This window comes from Trichosurus vulpecula, chromosome 7 (genome assembly GCF_011100635.1).
Source record: "Trichosurus vulpecula isolate mTriVul1 chromosome 7, mTriVul1.pri, whole genome shotgun sequence".
Taxonomy (NCBI): domain Eukaryota; kingdom Metazoa; phylum Chordata; class Mammalia; order Diprotodontia; family Phalangeridae; genus Trichosurus; species Trichosurus vulpecula.
Window position 1 is genome coordinate 18052964 of NC_050579.1, and position 16425 is coordinate 18069388.

At 47.9% G+C, this 16425-nt stretch overlaps 1 protein-coding gene across 1 annotated transcript in view; it reads right to left on the reverse strand.

The window, feature by feature from the left end:
• The window catches only part of PARL (presenilin associated rhomboid like), a 39070-nt gene extending 24609 nt beyond the window's left edge, over window positions 1–14461 (reverse strand). Inside the window, exons 1-3 of the mRNA XM_036769203.1 lie at window positions 14295–14461; window positions 3287–3482; window positions 2408–2548 (exon numbers count right to left, since the gene is read on the reverse strand). Coding sequence (XP_036625098.1) covers window positions 2408–2548; window positions 3287–3482; window positions 14295–14416 — 459 coding nt within the window. The 5' untranslated portion in view covers window positions 14417–14461. The remainder of the gene's footprint in view (window positions 1–2407; window positions 2549–3286; window positions 3483–14294) is intronic.
• Window positions 14462–16425: the final 1964 nt, after the last annotated feature.

Genomic DNA, 16425 nt, shown 5'->3' on the forward strand with positions numbered 1-16425 from the left:
GAGAGAGAGGAGAGAGGGAGAGAGAGAGAGAGAGAGAGAGAGAGAGAGAGAGAGAGAGAGAGAGAGAGAGAGAGGAGAGAGTGAGAGAGAGAGAGAGACAGGAGAGAGAGAGGGAAAGAGGGGGGGGAGAGAGAGAGGGGGAGAGAGAGGGAGAGAGAGAGAGAGAGAGACAGCGGAGAGAGAGAGAGAGACAGGAGAGAGAGAGGGAAAGAGGGGGGGGAGAGAGAGCGAGGGGGAGAGAGAGAGAGAGGGAAAGAGGGGGGGGGAGGGAGGTTTTCATCTAGGAAATTAAAGGGCTGGAATTTGAAGTCATGCTAAGAAAGGTGGCTCAAATGTCTATGATCTTTGACCCAGAGATCCTATTCCTAGGAATATATTCTACAGAGGCTGGAGATAGAAAAGCCCCATCCATGCTGTAATATTTATAGCAATACTTTTTTTTTTTTTTTTAGCAATAAAGAACTAGGAACAGAATGGATGCCCATTGACTGGGGGGCAATGATTCACCAAGTTGCGATACATGGAATATTACTGCATCATAAATGATGAATATGCTCAATCTAGAAAAGTTTGGAAAGACCTATGTGAACTGATGCTAAGTGAAGTCAGCAAAACCAAGATAAGATATATAAACACTGACAATGCAAATAGAAAGAGTCACAAAACAATTAAAAGTAAATGTTGCAAGATTACAAAAAGTAAGCCTGGCCCCAAATAAGAGGTATGAGAAAATGTCCCCATCCCACTCTTTCATAGCAACAGGACACCCATGGGTGCAAGACACTGCATACATTTTCAGCCTTTTTCAATATATGGATTGGTTTTGCTGATTTTTTTCTTTTTCTTTCTTTACAAAATATTTTTTGTTACATAGGTTGGTTCTCTGGGATGGGATGGGAAGAAATATTAGGAGAAATTCTGGTGATAGAAAAAAACAAGAGATCATAACAATTTAATTTTTAAATAAGACACCGAACCCCCTATTTCTTCTAGTTTTAGCCCCCTGGAGTCCAGTGGAAAAAGGCTAATCACTCTTTCCCAGGACAGTCCTTCAACTCTCTCAAGCAGCTGCCGTGTCCCTTTGAAGTTTCTCTTTCCCAAAGTTGGAATGAAGGATCAGCAGGACAGTAAAAGCTGAGGACAAGGGAGAGAGAAGTCTGGGTACAGGACAGCAGCACTTTGGAAATTCTGGCTACCATGTCGAGACTTTAGGGGGAGAGAGGTGAGGTAAGAGAGGGGATAATGGCCTGGAAGGACTGAAGGTCATGACAAAGGTGAAAATCAAACTCAAAGGAATGATATGGTTGGAGGGTGAAGGAGGACAGGCAATTGAGCTTGGAGAAGGGAGTTTAAGGGCAAACAACCAGTAAAGAGAGGAAAGTGAGTGGAGACACAGGTCATGAGAGTTGAGAAGGGTGTGGTGTTTGTCGTGTGACTATTTCCATAAGGGCTATCTCTAGATCCCTGGAGAAAGTAGCCTTGTCCCAACGCTTTCTCAGGGTGACCGGGTCAGCATTTACACATATATTCAATGTGATAAAAATCTTTTGTATTCTAGGAAATACAGCTCCTTCACTGACAATAAGTTAACTCATTCCCTTTTGGCATACTGCGATTCCAAAATGTGATGTGGTACTGATGTCTGTGGTGATGACGAAAATAGCATGACCTCGAAGTGATGAAGCCCTCTTAAATCCTCCCTAACTTAGAACAGGTTCCAAACCACCAAGCAGAACAACAGGGCTGAAACTACCCTTCTTCCTACCCTTCCATGACTAAGAAAAAGCTCCTCTAGAAAAAGGGAGGAAGACAGAAAAGCTCTTGGATTAGTAATTTTCTTTCTTCCTTTTTTTCCTTACTAAAAAGTTAATTAGTAATTGGTATTTAGTAATACCAAAAATACTAGTAATTTTCTTTCTTTCTTTCTTAAACCAGACCTGACTCAGAAGGCCCGTTTGGGACTAACTGGGAGTCGACATTTCTACCTTGAACTATGACTATAACAAGGAGCAAAATGTTGAAATTTTCTTTTTTGGAAATGAACCTAAAGGTCATTTAATCCAAAATGTATTATTTAACACATCAAATGTTAAATATTAAAAAGGAAGTTAAAAGGGACACCTACCAGGCAAAAGAACGACAAGCCAGAGCTGCTATCCCCTATCCACACTCCTCCATATCCCAATGAACCCATGAACCAACTTCCCACCCTGCCGGGCAGGCCAACAAGGATCTGCACCCGGAGAGATGGGAGTATCTGAACGAAAGGGCACCATGATAACTAGCCCCTGGGGGCTTCTCAGTAGCATCAATGACTCACAGTGGGCACTTGGCAGATTCTTACTACTGAAGGCAGCACAGCACAAACCCTTGCAACAACCCTATAGAAAAAGGGGCTCGTCTTTACCTGCTTCCTGAAGTTTCCTTCCTTCTGAGCCGTCAAGCTATCCAACCAATCTGCCTTCACAGCATCGAAGTAGCTCTGGACCCTGGATTTCAGGGACTCATACTGCCAAATAGCAGCTGACCCAAATGCAAACCCTGTAAACTGCAAAATACGGATCGTGTTATAAAATTATGCAAGTAAAACGGGAAAATGTTTGTAAGGGGACACCCCTCCCCATTGTTTCATGTTCATCGATCTCATACTACTAACTGGGAAAGAATCTATCGGTGCTGAATACATGGTAGGTCCTTAAAAACTACTCACTGAATAGTAAATTATTTCAATTATTTCCTCCCTCCTAGGTTCAGGTTGTATACATTAAGCCTGTTAAAGCAGGTATTTTTTTTTAAATGGCCCCACAGCAGTTAAAATCACATTTTACAAGTGGGTCCTAGCATAGCACAGTGGATAGACAAAGAGGCCTGAATCAGAAGACCTAGGTTTAAGGCCCTCCTTTGATCATTCGGCCAGTGTGACCCTGGGCATGGCACCTCTCAGAGCCGAGGCAGCTTTCTAAGACGAGAAGTTATGGGGGAGGCAGCTTCCACACATCAATGAAAGCACAACTGTGGTTCCCCATCCCATCCCCCCCAAAACAGAGGAAGATGAGCAGAATGTTCTCTTGAGAGTTCAAAGTCGCAGGCCAGGCAGGAGGCCCCAGAAGCTCCTGGTGGGACTCCTTCCCCTGGAGTTGAGCCACACTCACGGCTGCCACCCCAGCTCTGGGCCCCCGGAGGCCTCAGCCACCAGGCTTCAGACTATGCCTTGGCCTGACCTCACCCCAAAGCCCATCAAGCAGGACAAGTGTGACCACTCACTCCAAAGTGTAGGAATTCTTACCCCAACAGTAAAAACCAAAGGCTTCACAAGGTTCCTTAGAGGGTAGGGGGATGTATAAAAGAGAGTCTCTTCCACTGGAGGTGTCAAAGCACTTCTCCGATAGCCTTCGTTAACTAGCCCTCCATCTGGGCGTCGAGGCTCAATCTTTCTCGGGGCTTTTCTGAATCCATTTTTTGACTGAATGAAGAAGTTAAACCTGGGGAGAAAGAAGACAGGATAGGAGCAGGGCTGTTTCTTACTCGCATGATGCCCTTCAATGAACCTTGGCTCATGGGTCCCAGGGGGCCGCCAGACAGGCCAGAGGACAGCAGAGGGCTTAAATCCAAAACAGGCCCCAAGTAATTCAGGAAAATGACAATTTAAGAAACTAAGAACACCTCTATGAAAGCTGGTGCTTTCAGGCACTTTGAGAGATCACAGGATTGTGGATCTAGGGTTGGAAGGAACCTAAGAGGCCATCTCATTTCACAGATGAAGAAACTGAGGCCCAAGGAAACTGACTTGTCCAAAGTGACACAACTTGTGTCAGAGGTAGGATTTGAACCCAGGTCCGCTGACTCCAGATGACTAGCATTCATTCTGAGAAAGAAATAAAAACAGGAAGGAGTTATAAGGGGTGGGGTGGGGGCGGGGCAGGGGGGAAGAAGGAAAGCTTTCCCAATTCGGAGCTGAAACATTTTAATGGAGGGCCAATTTCCAGAACATCAAACACATTCAACTCGAAATACTGTCCTGTGACATTTAAAAAGGTTTGAGAGACATAGTTTCTGGGTAATTATTGTATTAATAAGGCCAGCACATTAGCAATAAAATGACGGCCATTGGCCATCTCTCTCTTAGGCCAAAGACAATCACGGCAGCGGGCTCGTGGTTTATATAGCCTTCCAAACAGCAATCAAATCTAGCTGGTTATTAATAATCATTTCTCACAATCCCCAAACACATTTCTAAGTCAATTATAAATAACGCTTAAATTCTCTAGCCTCTGCTCTCTGTGATCACAGAAAAGGCAGCTTGCTTTACAGAAGAGCACTGGGTTCAAGATACTACACACAGAGCTACGTATATTTTGTCCAACGGTAAGGGACAGGTTCTGTCTCTACAGACCCAGCTGGATGAGAGAACCTTCCCATCTCTATCCTCTGTCCAATTCCTGTCTGTTATTTCTGTCCATGTCACATCCCCGGGCTAGACTGTAAGTCACATGAGGGCAGTCACTTACACTTTGTAGCTCACCCAGCCCTAGCCCGGCGTTGTGGGCACAGCAGGTGCTGAGTAAGAAGTGTCTCAGGAATCGTTCCAATGCAGAATCTGTAAGAAATCCTAAGGAATTCTGTGAGCTTCCAACATAGAGAAGGAGAAAAGGCTTAGCCAGTATCAAAGATCCTTTGTGTCTGCTGCATGAGCTTTCAGTCCCATAAGAGCACAGATTACGTTGTAAGATGGGCGTTTCCTGCAAAGCTTTGTCCAAAAGTGAACTGGACAAGCTACACAGAAACCCTGAAGGAGGAAAAGGGAAAGGGACCTGGCCCAAGGCAGCATTAAACTGGTGTAAGTGATCATCTGGGCCCAAACCTGATCTGAAGAAGCTGGCTGTCCTGGCCAAGGATCTGGGTTTCTGCTTTTTGGTGCAAGTGAAGGTGCTTGGTGGGGAAAGGCTGGGATATGGAGAAGAGAGGAACAATGTACATTGAACAAGTACAAGAACCAAAGGTTAGTTTTTTGAAGTAAGCTTTACGGAAATAATAGATGGTGAGTTAATACCCCTTTCACTGAGTTCAGTGTGGCCAGTTTATTTCTAAATTCAATTTTACGATGCAAAGCTTTATAAAAGTTTTTCCACTGCTTTTTAAATCCTAAATTAAGATGGCTTTTGCCCAACAGGCAGCTCTTATCTGCCCATTTGCAAATGAGCCTCACGTGTGCCATGCAGAACCCTAGTTTCTTCAAGACACAGATCAAGCACACCTAATACTGGAAGCATCTCCTGCCAGCTGTCAGGGCCCCCTGACAAATGACCTTGTACTTCTTTTGCATGCACCCATATAAGCATCTCTATCCCTTCCCCAGGTAAACTCCCTGATCCCAGGCATTATTTCATTTTTACCTCTGTACCCCAAAGTCACACACAGTGGGCCTCAATAAATACCCGAAGGCTGACTGACAGGATTTCACAAAAGGGCTGTCAGTAATCTGACAAAGCTACACTTAATACTTAACTTAGCAAGGGCAGGGGCAAAAGCAGCCCCAGCACGGTGTTTTCAAGTCAATTTGTACGTAGGACTCATATTTAGGTCTGGAAGAGAACTCTGAAATCATCTCTCTTGTCAGGTTATACAGGAAACTCAGGCCCATAAAGATGAAGTGATGTGTCTGTGGTCACCAAGCTCTCCACAAGGGGCAGGGTTCAAATCTGGGGCCCCGGGACTCCTTCCTAGGCACTTCCCTTTCCTCCACGCTCCCTCTCATCATGTGACTAATAGCCCAATTGCTGGCAAATGCAATAAACAGCTTTCACTCTCCTCTGGCTTGGAAAGGGCCTCTAGCCCTCCTATGGTCACCCCCAAATCTAGGCACCTTTGTTCATTCACTCTTCACCTTCTCGGATCCTGCTGCACCTCTGAAACTACTGACAAATCCCTCCTACTCTGCAACATCAGCTCTCCCGATTCTGCTCCCACCTCTCCAACAGCTGCTTCTCTGTCCCCTTGTCTTTCTTCCTATCCCTAGCATTTTGGGATCCTGCCACTTAGGCTGGATTCCTTTTCCTAGGAATTTAGCTGCACTCTATGTGAGGCTCATTTCCTCTTAAGGCCAGCTTTGATGGTTATCTGGCCCATGGACACCAAAGCCACCCTGGGGAGTCAGGAGCTCTTCCCTTGGGCTTCCAGACCCGAGCAGGCAACACAGAGGCAGAGAAGCTGTGCCCGCCTGAACCAATGCTGCTTCCCTGCCAGGCCTAAGCAAACTTTCTTTTGTTGACTACTGGATGGTCCACAGGTACCTCATTTGTTCTAAGCCCAGAGATGAAGCATCAGACTGGCTCTAGAGTCAGAGGACCCAGGTTCAAATCCGGATACTCCTCTGTAAAGCCAAGGGTTGAGCCAAGTGGCCTCCCAGGTCCCTCCAGCTCCACATTGATGGTGCTGTGACAAGCGGCTGTCCAGTGAAGTGAGCTCACTGTCCCCTGGGGCAGCCACTCCACTTTGTTGAGAATTTTGTTCTTACATCAAACCTAAATTTGCCTCTTTGTCACACCCCTTCCCCTCACCCTGCATTCCTTGTTCTACGCACTGGGGCTGAGAAGAACAAGTCCAACCCTTCAGAGCCTTGAGCACACTCATCATTTCTCCCTCATCGATGTTCTCTTCTCCAGGCTGACCATCCTCAGGCAGCTTGGTCTCCGGCTCTCTCATACTTCATGGTCCCCTTCCTCTACATGCTCTCACACTTACTAATGTCCCTTCTGAACTGTGGCCCCCAAGACTGTACTTGAGATGGGATCTCACCAGGGCTGAGGCCGGTGGGACCAGCACCTCCCCAGGCCTCACCATTGCTTCTCTATCTCCTAAGACCCCGATAACTTTTGGGGGCTGTCAATTATACTGCTACCTATATTCAGACCACAGTCCAGTAAAACCCCAAGATCTATTTCAGACAAACTTTCTAATCAGGTTTTATCCATCTTGGATTTGTCCATTTTTGGAACCAAAGGGTAAGACTTTACATCCATTCTATTAAATTCCAACTTACTGGATTAGAACCAACGTTCCAGCCTATTGAGATTTTTTGGAATCCTGTGGTGTTAGCTTCCTTTCCAGCTCCGGGTCATCTCAAATCTGATAGGTACAGCACCATGCCTTTTTATTCACATCAGCGATAAACATCTCAGTAACTCAAGGACAGGCAAGGACGCCTTGGGCACACTGCCTCCTTCTGGAAATGATGATGAACCCTTAATTACAACTCAAGGTAGGGCCATCCAACCTTCTAACCAACCTAACTGTTCTGTAGTCTGGCCCAGGTTTTTCCATCTTTTTCAGAAGAAAAGCATAAGGCACTCTGAGGCTATACCTCAAACTCATCAGACTGGGACAAAGAACAAAAGACCAAAGTGGTAGACAATGGAGAAGCTGTGGGAAGACGGAAACACTGGTGCCTTTGGTGGAGCTTGAGTTGGTCCAACCACTCTAGAAAACAACTCGTCGAGATGCTAGAAAAGTTCCTAACCTATACGTACCTCCTGACCTGGTAATATCCCTGCCGGGCACATAACCCAAGATGGCCGAAAAATTTTTCACCAAATACACACAAAAATATTTATAGAAACACTCTTTGTTGTAGCAAAGAACTAGAAGAAAAATGAGTGTCCATCAGCTGGGGAATAGTTGAACAAACTGGGATTCATGATGATAATTAAATGTTATCATGTACCTGAATATGAAGAACTGCAGGAAACTTTGGAAGACTTGTATGAACCGATGTCGACTAAAGTAAGCAGATCCTGGTGAAAAATTGACATAATGACTATACTAATATAAAGGAAAACAATTGGAAATACTTTAGGTCTCTGATCAATGCAGTGTCCAACCCTAACATCACTGGACTGATGGTGAAACATGCCTCTCACCTCCTGGCAGAGAGGGAGAGTACCGGTGTCAGTCAACAACCACTAAGAGTTTTCTCTGCGTCACACACTGTGTGAAGCACTGGGTTCTCAAAGAAAAGCAAAGATACTGTTCTTGTCCTTAAGAAGTATATATTCTGATAGGAAAGACAACATTAGGTATATAAAGGACAGATACAGAGGAGAAGAATACCTACAAGATGCAGTATTACCAGTGAGGGAGGCCGGGAAAGGCCTCTTGCAGAAGGTGGTCTTTGAGTTAAGCCTTGCAGGAAGCCAGGGAAACTAAGAGATGAATGTGAGGGGCCAAGCATGCCAAGAATGAGGGACAGCCAACATGAAGGTATTGGGATCTGAGATGGGCTTGAGAAACTGCAAGTAGGCCAGTATGGCAGGACTGTAGAAGGTAAGAGGGTATGAGGTGCAATAAGATGGAAAAATAGAAGAGATGAGTTACGTAGTCTGAGATGACAAAAGAATACTGGAAGTAACAGGAAGCTACAGGAATTCACTGAGTAGCTCGGCAACATGGTCAGAGTGCGCTTCAGAAAAATCACTTGGCAGTGGATCAGAATGGAGAGAAAGGAGGCCGAGAGAGCAGTTAGAAGTAACTGCAGCAGTCTGGGCAACAAGTGAGGAGGGACTCACATCCGGCCGTGGCTGTGGGACTTACACAAAGGATGCTGTCAAGGTATAAGAGGAAGACCTTGCAACAGATCGGATTTGTGGGGTGAGAGTGAGGAGCAAAGGGTGACACCCAGGTTGTGAGCCCAGGAAGGACCTCCAATCTCATATCTTCAACTGCCTTTCAGATACCCTGAACGCTTAACAGGTCCAAAAGGGAACCTGTTACCTTCCCCCCAGCTTCCCCTCCCCCATTCTACCCTCCTCCCAGTCCCTCAGGAGTCTTCCCCAACTCCTCCCTCTCTCTCATCCTATATCCAAGTTTTGGCCAAGACCTGTCAGGTTCACCTCTGCAGCGCCTCTCGACCATGCTCCCTTCCATCTCCTGACACTGCCCCCACCCTGGTCACCACACACCTGGGATTGCTGTAATAGCCTGTGGGTGTGTCTAGGCCCAAGTCTTTCCTCACTCCAGGCCATCCTCCATTCAGCCTCTAAATAAAGGGCTGGTCAAGTCACTTCCCCCCCAATCAATAAACTCCATCAGTTCCCCATAGCCTCCAGGATCAAATACACAAAACACTACGGCAATCAAAGCCCGCTTTTCCAGGGTGTTTAAACCTTAATCTCCAACATATGCCCTAAGATCCAGTGGATCCAGTGACTCCGGCCTCTTGGCTGTTGCACCAACAAAACTCAACCACGAGGCTCCGGGCATTTTCTCCACCTATCCTCCAAGCCTGGACTAATCTGCTTCCTCATCTCTGCCTACTGACCTCCCTGGCTTCCTGTAAGTCTCAACTAAAATGCCAGCTCCCACAAAGCCTCTGAATGCCAGCACCTTCCTTCTAGCCAAGGTATTGATGGGTATACTCAACTGTCCTTATTATAAGGAGGAATTCTATGGGAGTAGAGTGAGTCCCTGTGACAGTAATACATACATATATACATACAATTTTTAAGAAGATTTTATTAAAATCTTGTTTGTACATTGCCTCCATTCCCCAGTATAGTCTCCCCTTTCCTCCACTCTCCTAGAGAACAGCTCATAGTTCGATAATGCTTTAAGTAACATACCACTTTCTATTATCCTGTTTCTCAAAACTACTTTACAAGGTGAATAATGCAAGTACAATTATGATAATTTTACAAACAAGGGGAGAGACTCATCAAGGTTAAATATCTTGGCCAAGACCAAAGTTAACGAAAGGTAGATGGAGTACTTGTACCCAGACCGTAGAATCTCTTAGTTGGAAATAGACCTTGGAGATGACCTAATTTAACCTTTACCTGAATAGGAACTCCCTCCCACCCCCAGCATCCCTGAGTGACAGGAGTATTTTAAAAACAAAGCAACAACAAAACATTTTAAAAAACAGAGAATACAGGAGCCACTGCCCAGTGCTTCGGTGACATCTGGGTAAACTAGATCTACAGCACTAGTTAATTCATTCATTTCAAAAGCCTGTATCCAATACGTGCCATGTGGCAAGGCCTGCGCCAGCCCCTCAGGAAATAAAGACCAGAAAAGAAAATCCTTGCCATCATGGAGTTTACATTCATCTGGAGTACAACAACATACGCCCCGACAAGTCTTTCCTAAGGAGTGGCCGGGGGTGACTCAAACAAAACCCCAGCAAAGATGGCAGTCAGATGGCAGAGGAGAGAGGGGAGGAGAGAGAGGGAGGAGGAGAAGGAGAAGAGGGGACAGGAACAGGAGAGGGGAGAACAGGATGGAGGGAAGGGAACAGGACAGAGAGGAGAGTTGTGTCTCTCCCACTCTATCTACCTAACCCTATCACAAGAGGAAAAGAAGTTGGCCCAGCACGACCAGCTCGGGATGACACCATATGGGCTCCCTGGCTCCGTTCTCTCTGCTCTCAACCTTGGCAAGCTCCTTCACTCTCTTGTTTCTTCACTCCCCCCCTTCATGAAGGTGCTCCCCAATGTCTATTTCTCTCCAGTCCTTCTCCACTTTGCTATCCCATCGGCACCTGAAATTCAACACGTGTCAAATGAAGCTTTCCAAGTTTTCCCCTATACTTGTCCTTTCTTTGGACTTTGTTTTTTGTCTATGACAGCACCGTTAACCCAATCTGCCACGTGTGCAACCTTGGGATTATCAACTCTTCCTCTCGCTCACTTCTCATACCCCATCTGTAACTGTGTCATCTCTGACACCTGTCCTCTGCTCTCTCTATTCCCACTACCACCACCCTGTCTTCAGGGTCCCGTGTGTGTGTGGGGTGGGGCAGGGGGTATGTACACTTGCATAGGAGCAGGCAAGGGGCATAGGACTGGAACTGCTTTTCTATATCTCTTCCTACTTCCAATCTCTCCCTGCTCCAATTAAACCCCTCAGCAGAAACTGGCCAGGCCATAGCGCTAACCTGAAATCTTCCCTGGCTTTCTGCCAAGCAAAGTCCAAACTTCTCCGCTGGGCACTCGAGGGCCTCCATAACCTGGCAAGCCCCAACCTTGTGAGCATCATTCCCCCCCACTCTCTGAGGAGCACTCTGTCTCACTTAGACAACCTTGGGCCTCCCAAACAGGCACATCCCTGTCCTATCTCCCTACACCTTTGCTCGGGCCTCCATCCTCCCTATTTGGGCCCTTGGATCTCCCACCCTTTAGTTAAAGCCCAGCTGAACACCAGCTGCTTTGGAAGTTTCCCCGATTCCTCCAACACTAATGACCTTCCCCTTCAGACCTCGGCCAGCACTAAGATTTTTACCTCTCTAAAACACTTGGGCACTGAGGAGGGAGTCTGAGGACCTGCTCTCAATGCTGCTCTGATGCTTCCTGCCCAAGTGGGTCAGACAAATCATTAAATGGCTACGAAGGTCCCTGCCAGCTCTATGATTCCATGACCCTCCTTCTGTTTTACGTTCTATCCTATAGGGCTGAAAGCTGCTCTTCAGGCCAAGACCATGCCTGTCTAAACTCTGTCCTGCCCCATCCAATCCAGCGTTTACGAGGTGCATACTAAGGGATGAATCTACAAAGACAAAAGGAAAAATTGGCGACAACCCCAGTAGCAGGCACTTAACTGAGCGACTCACTGAAAGACAAGAAGGACGCCCTTGCTCAGTTTTCACCACCAACACTCTACCTTTTGCAGAATTACAAACATAAATTCAACATTGTGTAGGCTGCATTTCCCAATAGATGTGTCATCTAGCTGCTAAATAAACACGTTTAACTTTAGGTTTTCTGCAAATCCATTTCTATAAAATCTGGTAACATTTGGCTCAATTTTGTGTTTTTCCAGAAAACATTCCCACATTAGTCTTATCTTCTCAGGATCCTCCTACTGTGCACACATCATCCACGGAATGATGGAGCCAAGCTAGTTGGCCCTTCATCTGCTACACTGTAATTGTTCTCAAGGTGAAACATGGTTTTCTTTCTCAATGGAATGTATGAGGCCTGTTTCCTGTTTCTTTTCTAGTTCTTTCTCTAGTATCATGGTATGATTTTATTTTTGGCCCTGAAATGCCACAAATGCAGGGGAACTCCTGGTATGGAGACCTCTCCCTCTGATGCTGATTAGCAATTTCTGGGTGAGTTCTAGTCTTCTGTTTCCTGGGGGCACTTAGAAGCTAAGGAATGGCCCACCCCTAGAAGGCGTAAGAAGCCCGTGTGTGAGCCAGGTCTTCCTGTCTTCAAGATCAGCCCTCTCTCCACTACATCACCCTGCCTTCTTAGGTGGCACACACACTAGCTATGCTCCTGCTGTATACTGAGAGGCCAAACTGAGCGGTCTTTTTTCGGAAATGTAGCCTGGATGATGCACAGTGCCCTAAGGGGCAATGGCCTGGGAATGATGAGATCTGGGTTCTAGTCTTGCCTTTTGTACCAAGTGGCCAGTTGAGGAAGGGCTTTGATGACTTGTTTCTCTGTCTCTCAATTAAAAACCTCCTGGGTTTGTTGTGGGGATCACAGAACTGAGAGCTGGCAGGGACCACAGGGGTCACATGGAATAGATGCTGAGTGCTTTGTGAACTACAGCTAGAACAGCACAGAAATACTGTTTTAATAACATTGGCCCCTGGGAAAAACCTGGGAATCTTAATGTATCGAGGAATCTCTCAAATGCAGCCCGGCTTGCTGTCTTCTTCCCATTCATTCCCTGCTTATTTTCCACTGGCAGGGTGAGTCCAACACCTACTTGCTGATGGACCAGCTCAAAGGGCAGTCCCCCAGATGCACGCTGGACAGCCGGACACCAGACACTCTCTACCCTGTTGAGTTTTTGTATCATACTTCTATGGTTATTCTATAAGCTAAGGCCAAATGTCCACAAGGGGCTGGAATTCAGGGCAAGCACAAGGATTCGATCTGATCAGTTTGCTGCCATCTCTGACCTTCTCCACCACTCATCATCATTTAATCTTTTGTCCCTCAGTTTCTTCCTCTGCTTTGCCATCGTGTTATAACACCAAGATCAGAAAGTGTCCAAAGTCTATTGTTATATTGTATCATCAGCTTCCAATTACTGATAACCCAGCGTGCGAACTGCCCCAGACTAAGACTTTGCACGCTGACCTGGCAGCTCACTGGCCAACATGGCAAGGCAGAGGCCGGGAGTGAGGAGCCAAGAACACCTGTGTCTACCTCTGTGATTGCAGTGCAAGGCAAGTCTGGACAGAGGAGTCTCTCTCTACCTGGGCAGGAAATTTAGCCTAGAATTCTTATAGGGCAAAAAGAGTCTGCGTTTCTAAATGCCCTCATGTCCCCTTGAAGCCGACTTGTCTCAAAGACCTGGGCCTCTTACTGCTCCTTGTTCCGGCTCCTTTTCTCCACCTGGAACAATACTCCAGGCCGGGGTCGGGGTTGGAAGAGGCCCCCAGGAATCTCCTATCCCCCCAAGCTCTGGGGCCAGAGAGGAGGATGCCTCTGGGCGGGCTTCCGTTCAGCTCTGGCAGCCTTCCCCTGCTCCCCAGCAGCTTCGTTTGAGACTCCTCCCCTCTCACCTGGACCATTCCAACAGCTTCCTAACTGCTCTCTCCCTGCATGCACACAGCCACTAAAACACTTAATTTACTTTTACAAAAGAATCTTCGGGAGCCTCTAGGACACAAAGCCTAGTCCTCACTTCTCTTTCCATCTCATCTCCTAACACTCCACTCGGGAGCTATTTCTACAGCATGACATTTCATCTCCCACCTCCACGCCTTTACACCGGCTGCCCCCTCCAGGCCAGGAATCATTCTGACTCCCATGTACACTTGCTGTTTCCTCCTAAGCGCCCCTCCTAGGGCCTGGCAGAGTCCCCTGCACACAGCAGGCTCCTAATACTTGCTCAATGAATTGAATTACAAACAAAAGGGGGGGGGCAGGAGAGAACTAGGAGATAGAAGGGGGAAAGAACAAGCATTTATTAAGCGCCTATGTGCCACGTGCACAAACACCTCGTTTGAGAGAGAGAAGAAAGTAAGACGTGATGGGAACTAGGCTGGGGGAGGGTCTGGAGACGGAGGCCTGGGTGACCTTGCGCCGGTCACGAGCCTCTCCGGGCCTCAGTTTCTCCATCTGCAAAACCAGGGGCTGGGACTGGGGCAGCTCCAGGTCCAGTGCTGGGGAGGGGGTGACCCTCGCAGGGCGCGGGGGGACAAGCTAGGGGACAGGGGTCAGAGGGCGGGGGTCAAGGGTTAGGGGTCAGGACCCTCCGGACGGGGTGGGGGAGCAGGGGAGCCGGACGGACCGGGGGTATGCCCGGGCCCAGGCCGCACCCAGCCTCGGCCCCGCCCTTACCTGGGGCCCAGCAGCAGGGCGGGGGCCCGGCCGGCGCAGAGCTCTCGACTCTCGGCCCCCGGCGCGCCCCACGCCGGGCTACCGCAGCCCCAGCCGCTCCGAGCCCAGGCTCTCCACGCCATCTTCCCGACCTCCGCCCCCCATGTCCCACCCCTTCCTCCGCCGCCTTTTGCACTTCCGGGACGTGCTTCCTTCCGCCCCGCCCCCCCCATCTCGGACCTGCCACCCTCGCCCCCTGGCGGCAGCGGAGGGAACGGGTCCGGAGGGTGGGCGGGCTCTGTCTCCAGGGAGACGGGAGGGCGGGCTCCGTCTCCAGGGAAACGCTCAGTCAGGATTGAGTCAGTACGGTCCTGGGCGACGGCTGGGCAATTATACATGACCAGTAGTACCGAGGAGTGTACGCACAGCTTCAGAGGCCGCACCACCCCCCTTCCATTTCCCCAGAGAACCCTAGGGACACAGCAGCTCTGCACAGCGTGGCTGGGAGTTGAGGTCAGGAGAAGTTTCCTCTCTGCCTCAGTTTCCCCCTCTGCTGTTTCCATTTCCCGGCTCTCTATAAACAGCTCTTCTGAACCAGTTAGAGAACACCATGAGCACCATCTGCACACAGCGATCAACTCCACTCTTGTGTGGTTCAGTCCACCAAAAAAATCCTGAATTATGCCACGTGTTTTGAGCTCTTCTGCCCCTGCTGCGTCACCCCTTAAGGGCAATCCATTCTCTAGGTCAGTTTAGTTTTGGACTACATCCCTACGTCATTGGTGCCAGGCCCTGCCCCGCTTACTGCTAAGTCAGCACGTGCAGGGCTAAGGTGGGAACTGGGGTTGTCCTGATTCAGAAGCCAGCCCTCCACCCACTCCCATCACACATCTGGCGACTCTATGCAAATCACCCTCCCAGGGCTTGCTTAGCCCCACAGAAGGGGCGAGCACAGACTGTACTTGTGTTACTTTCTCAAGGAAGATGTAGAAGCTGTAAGAAGTGCGCACTAGCTCAGCCAACCCCCCTTCTAACATGCCAGAATCAGAGTTGGCTATGACAATGTAAGAGAACAGGAAGAAAACAATTGAAATCAAGCTGCACAATTATCCTGATGAAACTTGGCCTCAAAGAAGAGACAGGACACCTTGCCCTACTCCCCCTGCCCCCTTGCAGAAGTGAGAGAACAGAGGAGAGGGACCCTGAATGTAGTGTCCAACTTTGTCAATATGTTGTGTTTTTTTAATGTTAGAAAGGATGTTCTTCCCTAAAAGTACAGAAGTGGGCAGTTGAGGGAATGGTGTTCCATCAGAAGTAGAAGTCATGGTCTTATGTGGCAGATCAAACAACCAAAGACCAAGACTTTTTCCTGGAGCATCTATAACCCTCAGAAGAGCGAACCTGATCAGCAGCGCACTGAGGAAGAGCAGAGAGAGCATCTCAGGATCCAACACTTAAATGAAGAAAGAGGGGGCTGAGATAGAGGGGAGATGACTGTTCTTAAGACACGGTCAGGAGGCAGTGATGCATCTCAGAATGGAAAATGGACCTGGAGAGACACCTTGTGGACAGACAAGGATGCAAAAGATGAGAAACTGACCAGGGAGTTGATGAATGAATAAAAACGCATTAAGCATTTACTATAGCGTTAAACACTGGGGATCAAAAAAAAAAAAATTGAGACAATCCCTGCCCTTAAGTATCTTGCATTCTAATTGGTTGAGACAAGACATATAGGAGGATTCCAATGCAGGGCAGATGGAAAGGCTCACACATTCTGAGGAATCAGAAGCAGGTGAATGGAAAGGTCCAAGAGCTCTTGGGCTTCATCTGCAAGTCAGATGGCAGTGCTAGGGGTCTTGGCAGATACTAAGGCCTGGGGGAGCTCAGGATGCATCTAATCCACATAGGACTGGGCCATCCCGGTTCCAGCTGGTCATCATCTCTCTAAAACCCCGATCAGTCTTTTGTGGATATAATTACAGAGGGAGACACAGGAGTTTATTCACCTGGAATGCCCATCTAGTACTGGATTGGAGATCATGATTTGTGGATAAGTTTTGGAGGGATTTTCAGAAAGTGGGAGGAGTACCGTTTATCTTCATAATTGCTAGAGTTTTTCCTTGTATCAAGCAGACTCTTCTGCTCATTA